This window comes from Colobus angolensis, unplaced genomic scaffold (assembly GCF_000951035.1).
Source record: "Colobus angolensis palliatus isolate OR3802 unplaced genomic scaffold, Cang.pa_1.0 Scaffold247, whole genome shotgun sequence".
In the NCBI taxonomy this organism is placed as follows: Eukaryota; Metazoa; Chordata; class Mammalia; order Primates; family Cercopithecidae; genus Colobus; species Colobus angolensis.
The window spans coordinates 1,186,862-1,200,632 of record NW_012115677.1 but is presented as its reverse complement, the minus strand read 5'-3'; the positions used below and the strand labels follow the sequence as shown (position 1 = coordinate 1,200,632).

The following is a 13,771-nucleotide window of genomic DNA, read 5'->3' as shown; positions in this document are numbered from 1 at the left end:
ATCTCCTGACTTCATGATCCGACCGCCTTGGCCTTGCAAAGTGCTGGAATTACAGGCGTGAGCCACCGTGCCCGGCTATATGCTGATATTTTCTATTCTATGTATTTAATTTTGTAAAACCCTAGGTATTTGTGATTTACTGAAATGATTTCATAGCTGACCAATGGATCATAATGTGTAGTTTAAGAAGACGTCTTTTCTACCTGGCTACCAGAATGCTCTTTCTAAAATACAATTATTTTCCTTAAAGTCATTCAATGCCTCCATTACTCTAAGGATAAAGTTCAAACTCTAACATGGATTCTAAGACCCTCCATCACCCAGATCTTTTATCACTGTAGCTTCATCTTTCTTCACTCTAACTGGTTCATTTTCATTTTATAATCCAACCTTACCTGGTTAACTTCTGAACTCAGACTGTGTCTCTGTGACTTTCCAAGTTGTGTTACCCTACTCAGACTATCTTCTTCATACCCTTTTCTTACAGTTGATTCCCATTTCCTCTACCTTCTTAGCTTAGACTTCACTTCCCTCTAAATGCTTTTTCTGGATGCCTAGACTGGGTTAGGTGTCTCTCCTGCCCTCCCACATGCTCCCTTAGTGCCCAGGACCCCCACAATGGCAGAGTTTATCACCCTGTATTTAACAACAATGCTGTTTAAGAGCAGAGACTGGGTTTTGTTCCCTACAGAATACCTAGAAGGCCTTCAGTAAATACTTACTGAGGCCGGGTGCAGTGGCTCATGCCTGTAATCCCAGCACTTTGGGAGGCCAAGACAAGCAAATCACCTGAAGTCAGGAGTTCGAGACCAGCCTGGTCAACACGGCAAAACCCCGTCTTTACTAAAAATACAAAAATTAGCCGGGTGTGGTGGCATGCACCTGTAATCCCAGCTACTTGGGAGGCTGAAGCGGGAGAATCATTTGAACTCAGGAGGTGGAGGCTGCAGTGAGCCAAGATTTCACCATTGCACTCCAGCCTGGGCAACAAGAGTGAACTCTGTCTCACAAAAAACAAAAACAAAAACAAAAAATCCTTATTGAATACATGAAACTTTTTCAGTGGGTTCCCCTCTGAAGTCTATTGAGTAGGCATTCTTATATATTCTCACACTGTTGGATATTTGGGTTCATTAACATCATTACAATGTGTTGTAAAGTTATTGAAGAAGGCACAGGTCTGGAACTGAACTGTCTACACAGACATAACTCACTGGCAGACTTATTAAATAATTCTTATAGGCTAGCTCTTTGTGAGGTAGCAAAGAACACTGGGTTCAAGGTTCACAAAATCTCTCATACTGGGACATAACCAAGCATCTCTAAGTTTCAGTTTCCTCATCTGAATTCCAACATTCTAGCCAATATTTAACCTTAAGATTCCTCAATTACGTCAAATTCAGTTTGTGTAATTGATGGGGATAATGGCATGCTCTTCAGACGACTGTGAGAAGCAAGTAGGTTAAATAATGTAAACAATAATTTGCAGATTATTTTTTAGCTATTATTACTACGTACCTATTATACACACATGCCTATTGTCAGGTCATGCCAATACCTTACCATTTCATTGATTAATGAGTGTAAGTAGGATGAAGAGTATGGACAGGGGATACTGATGATCCTGAATGAACAAACCTCATAAATTCTTAGATTTTGCTATAACATGGCCTGTGATATCATGGCTTTTTATTTAGAGAGTTTCTTCCTCAAAGCTTCCCTGTTCCTTTAAAAGACAACTAAAATCTCATTGTAACTTATTTAGTCTTCAATGTCAGCTTTAGGGTATACTATGAACTTCTTATAGAGGGTTCTCCTTAATCAGGTAAGCATCATCAGATTGAGATATGGTGGTTTTCCCATGGTGGAATGAATATTAAACCCAAATGAAAATGAAAAGAACAGGTAATTCCTGAGATCTGTCAGCCAGACGTCTGATGCTATTTGGTTATTTATGCATGAAGCCCTGAGAGTTTACTGTAGATTAAGAAGGGTAACTGGAGATTACACATGTCCATCTTCATTTCTTTTGGTCATCCCTATGAATTGGTGCCACAGATTTCCTTACTCTGAATGTTAACAGGCCCCAAGAATAAGCAATGCCTAAAGAATAAGCTTATGCCTAAAGAAGCAGCAATGCTGCAAGCAATTTGGATATGTTGTGACACTGTACTGACATAAGATAAAAATTCAAAATGCTTCACCTCAAATCAGATTGGCACATTTGTAAACAAATTACTTAGGAATAGTTTTCTTTTACCTCAGTTACTGCTTTGGTCTATATGTGGTTTGCCCCCTTCAAAACTCATGTTGTGCTAGGTGCAGTGGCTCATACCTATAATCTCAGGATTTTGGGAAGCTGAGGTGGAAGAATCACTTTGGGCCAGGAATTTGAGACCACTGTGGGCAACATAGCAAGATCCTGTCTCTACAAAAATTGTTTTAAAAAATATAAGCTAGGTATGGTGGCATGTGCCTGTATTCCTAGCTACTCAGAAGTCTGAGGCAGGAGGATCACTTGAGTCCAGGAGTTCAAAGCTGCAGTGAGCCATGATCACACCACTACACTCCAGCCTGGGTGATGGAGCAAGACCCTGTCTCAACACCACCACCAAAACAAAACAAAATAAAACTCATGCTGAAATTTGATCCCCAGTATGTGGTGGAGTTGGGAGGTAGGAGGGGTTTGGGTCAGGCAGGTGAGTTGAATCCCTCATGAATAGATTAATTTGGGGGCCAGGGATGAGTGAGGTCCTACTCTCATAAGAATTGATTAGTTCCCATGAGAGTGGGTTGTTAAGAGTCTGGCTTCCTTGGTTTCTCTTGCTTCCTCTCTTGCTGTGTGATCTCTTTGCACATGCCTGTTCCCCTTCTAGTTTCTGCCATGAGTGGCAACAGCACGAGGCCCTCACCAGATTGTACTGCTCAATCTTTAACTTTCCAGCCTGCAGATCCATAAGCTAAATAAACCTCTTTTCTTTATAAATTGCTGAGCCTCAGGTATTTTCTTACAGTAACAAAAAACAGACTAAGACAGTTACCTTACAACCTAATTTGAAGGTGACAGAAATTCAACAAGGACTACAGAATCAGCACAATAAAATAGATTGATAAATAAGAAGTATAAGTCTTGTAAATGTTTTATGAAATAATATAAATATTTCCATTAACTTTCACTTCATTTGATATATATGTTCTATTATTTGCCAGGTACTTGTCCAGTTGCTAGGGATATTAGGAGGAAAATGATAAAGTCCTGCTTCATGGGTGTTACATTCTCTGGCAGGTAGGGAGAAGATGAAATGAACAATTAAACAAGCATTTCAGATAGTGATACATGCTGTAAAGAACACACAATGAATGAGCTGGGCACAGTGGCTCATGCCTGTAATCCCAGAACTTTGGGAGTGCAAGATGAGGGGATCGCTTGAGGCCAGGAGTTTGAGACCAGCCCGGTTGATGTGGCAAGATCCCATTATCTAGACAAACAAACAAACAAATGATGAATGATATAAAAGTGCCTGAAAAGGTGGTAATTTATAGGGTACTAAATGTATGAATTCTGGGGCAATAATGTCCATGCACAAATCCAGGCTCTATAAACAAACAGGTGTATGACACTAGACAAATTATTCACCCTCTCTGTGCCTCAGTTTTCTCATCTATAGAATGGCATAATAATAGTACTTAATGGGGTTGTTGTTTTATATAATGTGTGTAGAGCAGTTTGAACAGTACCTGGCACATAGTGCTATGTAAGTGTTTTCAACTGTTTTCCCCTCTGAGTAACTCATATATTGAGCTAAGGTCTAAATATTAGGAAGAGTCTTAAGCTAAGAATATAGATAAAAGAAACTGTACCAAATAAGGAGTAATTAGACTAAAATGCCACTGTCATCTTTATATTTGCATGGTATGCATTAATGAAAATACATGAAGCTTTAAGTATCACAGCAACACTCATGATCCATCTTCACCCTCATCAGAGCTCTCGTCACTCAGCTCCTCATCGCTTTCTCCTTTACTCTCACCACTGCTGTCTTCATCACTGTCTTCACCATCTTGCTCACGATTCTGAGTTTTCTCTGCCACAGAAAGGAAGAGGATTGCTTAAAGTACTTCTTAATATTTCACTCTGAGAAATAATTCTCCTTGCCCCTCCCTCTACCAAGAAATACATATACTTGCAACACAAGAACTGAGTTGGACTTGGCTAACTGCACATAGGGCCAAAGTGGTAGTACAAAGAAGAAACGTATTTTTACTGGCACACAGGTGTTTTTGATCATTTAAAACATAGGTCTCTAAAAATATTTTACTATTGTCAATGAAATTCTATTTAATAATTTCATAGAATTATTTCTATCATAGAATTTTATTGACAGTAGTAAAATTGTCCATTGAAAGGAAGTGAGACATGGTAATTTAGAGGGTTTGGCTTCCCTTGGAATTGTGGGTAATTTCTTTAACACACAGCTGTGTTAGCATGTTCTGCTTGTCAGTACCTGATGCCTGGTCCCCGGGGAGCCTGCTCTGCTTGGGCAGTTCTGTCCCACAGAGAGAAGGGGGTCATTGTGACCATCCACAGAGGACAAGCTGTTTCACTAAACCATTTAGGACAGCCATTTAGCCTTTTCTTAATCACTTCCTAAAGATGTATTGACAATCTCCCGGGATAATGGGTTTTTAAAAAGTGAGTGCTTATAGTTCTATGAGAAACAAGGAATTTCAATTTTTTAAATTACCCATCAGCAACATTTCTTCAATAAGTGTGAAAAACTCCTTGGCCTCAGGATTTTCTGGTTCATAGATGAGGACTGAAAATGGACAACAGAATGTGTGTTATTAATGTTCAGTGTTTCAGCAAACAGGCTCTTTAGAATGAAATTGAACTGTCACTCGGAGCGGGTGAAATGCACAAAGTGATAAAGACTAACAATTATACCACAGGTATATCTGAGTGCAAACAGAGGAAATGCTGCACTTATATTTTGTGCTTTGGAAGATAAATGATCCTCATTATATTTTATTTTCTGTTTTTTTTTTTTTTTTTTTTTCCTGAGACAGGGTGTCGCTCTGTCACCCAGACTGGAGTGCAGTGGCGTGATCTTGGCTCACTGCAGCCCCTGCCTCCCAGGTTCAAGTGATTCTCATGCCTCAGCTTCCTGAGTAGCTGGGACTACAGGTGTGTGCCACCACGCCTGGCTAACTTTTGTATTTTTAGTAGACAGGGTTTCACCATGTTGCCCAGGCTGGTCTCGAACTCCTGACCTCAGGTGATCCACCCCCACTCAGCCTCCCAAAGTGCTGGGATTACAGGCGTGAGCCACTGCGCCCAGCCCTCATTATATTTTCTACCTCCTATCCATAGAATGCAATCTCTATCACCTCAATATGGCTTCCCTCATAGGCCAGTAGCCAGAGTGTTTCACGAACATAATCATTTCTCACAGAAGGTACAAATCCTGCAAAATATGGAGACTTTGCTAATGAGAAGACTGTGTGCCTAGAGGTCTGTTAATCCTTCATCTCATGTCATCCACCCACCTACATGACATCCTTTACTAAAGGTCTCATCGGAACACAGAGGAAGTTTTTGTTTGTTTTTAATGCAACCTCTTCCATAGTAGAGATGCCATTTTGTTACATCTTTCCAATAGGGGAAACTGATGTTACTTCTTTCTCTTCATCTTGACAACTTTTACTATAGTCTACACTTTGGTCGTTGCCTGCTTAACAACGTTCTCCAGCTTCATTGGACCCATTGTTTTCAGCACTATTCCTCTCTGCTGATCCTTTATGTGACTGTGTCACCTTTCTTTTGGACCACACCAATAGACTTTTTTAGGCTTGTTAGTATGTTACTGAAATCCTAGAGGCCAGAAAGATTTATAATCTTAGTTTCAGAGTTGTCTAGACTATTTTATTCACTTTTTTAGATCTTGCTCCACAGATCTTGCTCTACTTCTTCCTACCAGCCTTGAGGAGTATTCATAACTCCGCATCATCTGTTTAATATTGTGAATCCTGCTCAATATCTTGGTGGCCTCCAAGGGGGGCACTGAAACATCAAGAGTGCTCTTCATCTGGCTAAAAGTAAGAGATAATTGTGAGGCTGGGCACAGTGGCTCAGCCTTGTAATCCCAGCACTTTGGGAGGCTGAGGCAGGTGGATCATTTGAGCTCAGGAGTTCAAGACCAGCCTTCGCAAACCTGGTGAAACCCTGTCTCTACAAAAAAAATACAAAAATTAGCTGGGCGTGGTAGCACGTGCTTGTAGTCCCAGCTCCTTGGGAGGGTGAGGCAGGAGGATGACATGAGCCCAGGAGATGGAGATTGCAGTGGGTCAAGATTTTGCCACTGCATCCCAGGCTAAGTGACTGAGGGAGACTCTGCCTCCAAGAAAAAAAAAAAAAAAAGAAAGAGAGAGAGAGAGAGAGAACCATTGTGGACATTGTAGATGGTTCAACTAGACCCCATTGGCTCATAGGACCCCACTCATGGCTTTCATCTTGATACACCAAAGAAGGGACTTTACTTCTTTTTTTTTTTTTTTTTTTTTTTTGAGACGGAGTCTCGCTCTGTTGCCCAGGCTGGAGTGCTGTGGCCTATCTCAGCTCACTGCAAGCTCCGCCTCCCGGGTTTACGCCATTCTCCTGCCTCAGCCTCCCAAGTAGCTGGGACTACAGGCGCCCGCCACCGCGCCCGGCTAGTTTTTTGTATTTTTTAGTAGAGACGGGGTTTCACCGTGTTAGCCAGGTTGGTCTCGATCTCTTGACCTCGTGATCCGCCCGTCTCGGCCTCCCAAAGTGCTGGGATTACAGGCTTGAGCCACCACGCCCGGCCTGGGACTTTACTTCTTAATCTACTAACTAACAATTTGTCATCAGTCTGGGTTAGCATGACTGTGTGCTTGCTTAGAAGCTGCTTTTAAGGATCCTATAGGTATTTTATGTATCATTATACATACACATAAGGTTTCTGAGCAAAGTAACTTTTTACCCATTTTACCTTGGATTAAAATATGCTTATCATTAATAGTCTAAATCTCTGAGGCTAAGCTTCTTTCCAGAAGAGGGTTTCTCCAGCTTGCTTCCTTAGAAACTAGTTTCTTTAAAAGTATACCGTAGGCTAGGCCGGGCGCGGTGGCTCAAGCCTGTAATCCCAGCACTTTGGGAGGCCGAGATGGGCGGATCACAAGGTCAGGAGATCAAGACCATCCTGGCTAACACGGTGAAACCCCGTCTCTACTAAGAAATACAAAAAACTAGCCAGGCGAGGTGGCAGGCACCTGTAGTCCCAGCTACTCGGGAGGCTGAGGCAGGAGAATGGTGTAAACCTGGGAGGCGGAGCTTGCAGTGAGCCGACTCTAGCCTGGGCGACAGAGCAAGACTCTGTCTCAAAAAAAAAAAAAAAAAAAAAGTATACTGTAGGCTAATAGGAAAGAGTGAGTTATTTTACTCAAAAATAAATGGAAGGTTTTGTAGGAATGAAATTTTCAGAAGATACACTATATCTGTATTTGCATTAGACATATAATGGCATGAAGTATTTTGGTTTTTGAGCCATTATTCTTTAACATTTACAACTGATAATTTATGAAATAAATCTTCCAGGACCTCCATGTATTATGTAGAGAATCTCAGGCTTTCTGGGAGCAGAAGTGTGGCACCCTAAAGAGACTGTGCTGCAGGTTTTTGACTTATAGGTGAAGTGACCAAAAAATAGGAAGATTTATTGGCACCAAATCTGATAGTCACTCATGAGATGAATGGAGAAATGTAAAGTACTTTGGACTCTTGACGTTTAGTTCCATTTAAAAACCATTTTGGGCCAGGTGCAGTGGCTCATGTCTGTAATCCCAACACTTTGAGAGGCTGAGGTGGGAGGATCGCTTGAGCCAGGAGTTTGAGACCAGCCTGGGCAATGTGGTGAAACCCTGCCTCTACAAAAAATACAAAAATTACCTGGGCATGGTGTTATGTGCCCATAGTCCCAGCTACTTGAGAGGCTGAGGTAGTAGGATCCCTTGAGCATAGGAGTTCAAGGCTGCAGTGAGCTGTGATCGTACCACTGCACTCCAGCCTGGGTGACAGAATGAGACCCTGTCTCAAAAATAGTAACAATAATACTTCAGTGTTTTTATAAAAATAGAGGATTGAACATGATTCTATCAGGATTTCTTCTAATTAGAAATTCTGGCTGGATGCAATGACTCTTGCCTGTAATCCCATTGCTTTAGGAGGCCATGGCGGGCAGATCATTTCAGCCTAGGCAGTTCAAGACCAGCCTGGAGAATATGGCAAAACTCGTCTCTACAAAAAATACAAAAATTAGTGGATGTGGTGGTATGCGTCTGTAGTCCCAGCTACTAGGGAGGCTGAGGTGGGCGGATTGCCTGAGCTGGGAGACTGAGACGGCAGCGAGCTGACATTGTGCCACTGCACTCCAGCCTGGGCGACAAAGCAAGACCCTGTCTCAAAAAAAATTCTATATTTGTGGGTCACCAAAAATAATTTTGACTAAAATATTTTATTCAATGGCTCTCAAGGTCAAAAGTGCTTGAAAGGATTATTTACCTCAGACATAACATAGGAAGTGTTGACGTATTCAAGCTAATCTGTAAAATGAGCCAATGATCTAGAAGTACCCTCTCCACAACTGGGACTCTTGCGAGGCAAGCCAGGGCAGACCCTCAATCCTTGTACTACATTTTCACTTAAGGACTTTACTGTAAGAATGAATTTAAGTTTAACACTACTTAATATTTTGAGTCCTGCTATCAACAAGTTTAATTGTAGAGTTGCTATTTTCTCTTTTTTTAACATATTATGACTAATATATTAGAAGAAAAAGATGCATAAAATAGTTGAAAAGATGATAAAGTTCAACAGAGAACCAGAATCTTTCCAGATTGCTAAATGGAAATTCTAAAATGAGAAAGACAATCTTGGACTCACTAAATAGTTTTAACAGCAGACTGGACACAGCAGAAGATAGAATAAAGAAACTCAAAAGCAGGTAAATAGAAAATATTAAAACACAGAAGTAAAAGAAAGAGAGCCAGGTGCCATGGCTCACGCCTGTAATCCCAGCACTTTGGGAGGCTGAGGCAGGAGACTCATTTGAGGCCAAGAGTTCAAGACCAGCCTGGCCAACATAGTGAAACCCCCATCTCTACTAAAAATACAAAAATTAGCCGGGCATGGTGGCACAAGCCTGTAATCCCAGCTACTTGTGGGGCTGAGGCATGAGAATTGCTTGAACTCAGGATGCAGAGGTTGCAGTGAGCTGAGATTGCACCACTACACTCCAGCCTGGGTGACAGAGCGAGACGCTGTCTCAAAAAAAAATAAAAGAGAGAGAAGAGAAGAGAAGAGAAGAGAGAAAACAAAACACACCAGAGCACCAGAGCTGAATATAAGATACACATGGGACACCAGGAAAAAAAAAGTCAAATTTATGTGTAATTGGAGACCCAGGAAGATAAGAGAGAGAATAGGGTAGAAGTGGTATTTGAAAAGGTAATGGCCAAGAAATTTCCAAAGCTGACGGAAATATCAACCCACAAAGGTAAGAAACTCAGCAAATGTCCCGAACAGTACAACTGTGACAAAAAACCCACAACTATTTTGAACATCAAGTCAGACCACTAAAAACCAAAGATAGAAAGAAAAATAAGGTAGATCATATTATTGCTCTACTCAAAAGCCTGCAGAGGTTTTCCCACCTCAGGGGAAACAGGAAGGTTTGTTTTTTTTTTTTTTTTGAGACGGAGTCTGGCTCTGTCGCCCAGGCTGGAGTGCAGTGGCCAGATCTCAGCTCACTGCAAGCTCCACTTCCCGGGTTTACCCCATTCTCCTGCCTCAGCCTCAGGAGTAGCTGGGACTACAGGAGCCCACCACCTCGCCTGGCTAGTTTTTTGTATTTTTTAGTAGAGACAGGGTTTCACCGTGTTAGCCAGGATGGTGGCTCAAGCCTGTAATCCCAGCACTTTGGGAGGCCGAGACGGGCGGATCACGTGGTCAGGAAGGTTTTTAAATCAAGAAAAGATCCTATGCAATCTGACAACCCCCTGCCCATGATGCCTCTGACTTTATTTCCTGTCACACTTCCCCCTGCTCATTCTGCTCCAGTTACACTGTCCTCCTCGCTGTTCCTTTCAGGCACACTCCTGTCACAGCACATTTGCCATTCACCCTCCCTGGCACACTCGTCCTCCAGATATTCATGTGGCTCTTCCTCAAGTCTTTCAGTGAGGCCTTCCTGGGCCATCCTATTTAAAACTGCTTTGCCTTCCTCCAGTACCTTCTATTCCTTCTTCCCTACTTTATTTCTCACCATGGCACCTATCATTCATGACACACTGTCTGTTTATTGTCTTTCCAACACTAGACACAAATGTGGGATTGTCATCTGTCTGACTATTATATTTCCAGTGCCTGGAACAGTGGCTGGCACATGCAGGCACTCAAGTTTGTGGGATAAATGCATGTTCAGTTAAGGTTTGACTGCTGTACCACCTGACACTTCTCTGAAACTAAAGGTATAAAGCTACTAACCCATCATCATGAGGGTAAAATTTTTTATTTATTTTCCAGTTATGGTAATTACATTAATTTATTCCACTAAAATGTACTCTAGAGATCTAAATTAGTCCTTATACCAATCAACCTAATTTACTATCAAGGAATCACTGAGACACTATCAGGGAATTCACTAGACTTATGATAATCAAGCCATCTTACATATTATTGAATTCGTTTTTGAAAACAAAGATTAGAAAATATGAAAGTATTTTGCACTTACTCATCTGACATAATTTTTTTGCCAACTGGTACTCTCGGGCCATTTCTGCTCTTAGGAACTGGAAAACATTAAATTCTTCAGATAAGTGAATTTAAATGTTGTCAACTCAAACTCCCTAGAAAATCTTTCATTAATGATTAGTTGTTTTGCTTTTAACATTTCCATGTTTTTCCAGGAGTCACTCTATAACCAATCAATTAATCAAGGATATTGAAGGACCTCTGATGGCAAAGCCACATAGGGTAAGGATACCTCTGCTTTCCTGCAACCATACTGTGTATGTACTACTGAACAATTTGAGAATATGTAGGTTGATTCAACTGGCACAGATAGTGAAGACATTAATCACTTTATTTTAATATTCCTTTGGTTCAGATACAGGTTTCATTTGTAACTTAGTCCATAATTATATGACAGTTGAAAAAAACGCAAACTTACAAAATGTACATTTGATATTTTCCAGCATTGCTCTTACATCATCCAGTTTTGCTTTTATTATTTTTATTATACTTTTCTTGTTACAAAATAATACATCTTTTTATGTAGGAAATTTAAAAGCTAAATAAACACATTCTGTCCCCAATTAAGAAGCACTTACATTTCTACCATCTATGAAAAATAAACACATTTATTTTTAACATCTTCATGTATAATTTCAAGTATTATTTTCCATAAATGAACACATATGTATTTACCACATTTAATATTATTTAGTAACTTAAAAAAAAAAAACCCACAGATTGTGATCATTTTCTCCCCATGGCATGAAATATTCTTACATATTTTTTACTTACTTAGGCTACAATTTACTAAACTAATCTTCTATTATAGCTATTTAGACTGCTTCCATTAAAAAAAACGCACACAAAATCCCCTATACTTTGATGATTGTTCTTGCTTGTGTGTGACATATTCTGAACCACATGCAGGTATATGAGTTTTATTCTGTAAGAGATAGAGGCATATAGTAATATAAAAGAGACCCTTCTCATACACTTCCAGATATTTGATAAATACCCAGGTACTGTTTTCAGAAGTAGTTCTCTACCAGTTTTCTCAGTTTCTCCCACGGGTTTAAAAAATTTTTTTTCTAATGTAAATATAACTCTTCCAGAGATTTTTCTGTAAGTCATTAATTTCATCAAAATTCTCATTCACATACTAATTAACATGGTATGTTCAACTCATGCAATAGAATTCTTTTATTTTCAAAATCTATTCTTGTCTAGGTTAAGACATTTTCATTTTCATTCCTATTTGTGGTTTTCTTCCATTTTAATTATGATATCTAGTAGTTCATATCTATGTCATCCTTTTTTCAAATATCCAGCTGTTGATACATTAATTTGGTTTTTAGTTTGAATTAAAGTTTCTTTAATTCTTTTTCTTCTTTTATGTTTATTTTATTTTTCTAGTTTCTGGCATTAATATTTACTTCATTTACTGTCATTCTTCCTTGAATCATCATCATCATCATCATTGAAGCATTTGAAATTTTAAGCTTTTTTCAACATTTTAATATTTAGTGTTGTGGTGATCACTGTTTTCCAAATAGTTTTCGAGTTTTTTTTTTTTTTTGAGATGGAGTCTGATCTGTTGCCCAGGCTGGAGTGCATGGTGTGATCCTGGCTCACTGCAACCTCTGCCTCCTAGGTTCAAGCACTTCTCCTGCCTCAGCCTACTGAGTAGCTGGGATTACAGGCATGCACCACCACACCTGGCTAACTGTTTGTATTTTTAGTAGAGATGGGATTTTACCATGTTGGCCAGGCTGGTCTTGAACTCCTGACCTCAAGTGATTCTCCTGCCTTAGCCTCCCAAAGTGCTGGGATTACAGGTGTGAGCCACTGCGCCTAGATTAAGTTTATTTTTTATTTTTCTTTTACATTCATGCTATTTAGCAAAATTTTTTTTAGTTTTAAGTGGTTTTAATTTGTTATTGTTATTTTTGTTATTAATGCCTAGTTTGATCATAGAGAATGTGATCAATAAAATATGCAGCTATTTTTATATTTTTAAAATCTATTATGAAAAATTTAAATATACATAAAAATAGAATAGTAAAAGAAATCCAAGTTCCCAATTCTCAGCTTCAAAATTTGGGTTCTATCAATATCACCACACACTCTTTCCCCCGCTCTGTCTGGATTATTGTAAAGCAGTTTACGGATACCATCTCATTTTACATTACTATAAAACCCAATCCAAATATTACTATCATACCTAAACATTTAGGAATTTCTTAATATTATCTAATATGTAGTGTATTTAATGAAGCATTATATTAATAATACTAGCCTCAGAAAAAGAAAAGAAGTATAGAATCAATTTCAAATTCCCTTGTATTGACCTATTTGTTGTTTTTGTTAGCATAAAATATATTTCCTTTAACAGTTCAAAAGGCAGTAAAATTACGAAATTCTTGCAATGGATGTTTTGCCAAAGCCCTCGATGAGAATTATCTAACACTCCAAAATTACGCTGAAGACAGGTTTACAAAAGTATTTGTGATATTCAGAATAAAGACATGCTTAACAACTAAACAAAAAGCATAAACACTGATGAAATCTGACTGGAAAAAAAAAATCTAGCTAGAAGCTAGAAAAGCCATTTTAAAGATAAATTCAGAAATCTAAATTTGGTGGAATATTATATGTTACAGAATTATTACTAATTTTGTTAGTTGTGATAAGGATATAGTGTTACACTGAAGAATGAACTTTGGAGACCCAGCTTGAGTATTTATGGGTGAAGTTTCACGATGTCTACAACTAATTTCAAGTGTTTCAGTCAGAAGTATATATCTAAGCTGGGCGCAGTGGCTCACGCCTGTAATCCCAACACTTTGGGAGGCCAAGGTGGGCGGATCACCTGAGGCCATGACTGCGAGACCAGCTTGACCAATATGGTGAAACCTGATCTCTACTTAAAAAAAAAAAAAAAAAATTAGCCAGGCATGGTGG

The 13,771-nt window shown here is 39.4% G+C and overlaps 1 protein-coding gene across 1 annotated transcript in view; it reads right to left on the bottom strand.

Annotated features, from left to right (window-relative positions):
* Positions 1-3,882: 3,882 nt before the first annotated feature.
* ERICH2 (glutamate-rich 2) overlaps positions 3,883-13,771 on the bottom strand; it is a 15,366-nt gene continuing 5,477 nt past the window's right edge. Inside the window, exons 3-5 of the mRNA XM_011945917.1 lie at positions 10,809-10,866; positions 4,746-4,817; positions 3,883-4,085 (exon numbers count right to left, since the gene is read on the bottom strand). Of these exons, the coding sequence (XP_011801307.1) occupies positions 3,961-4,085; positions 4,746-4,817; positions 10,809-10,866 (255 nt within the window). The 3' untranslated portion in view covers positions 3,883-3,960. The remainder of the gene's footprint in view (positions 4,086-4,745; positions 4,818-10,808; positions 10,867-13,771) is intronic.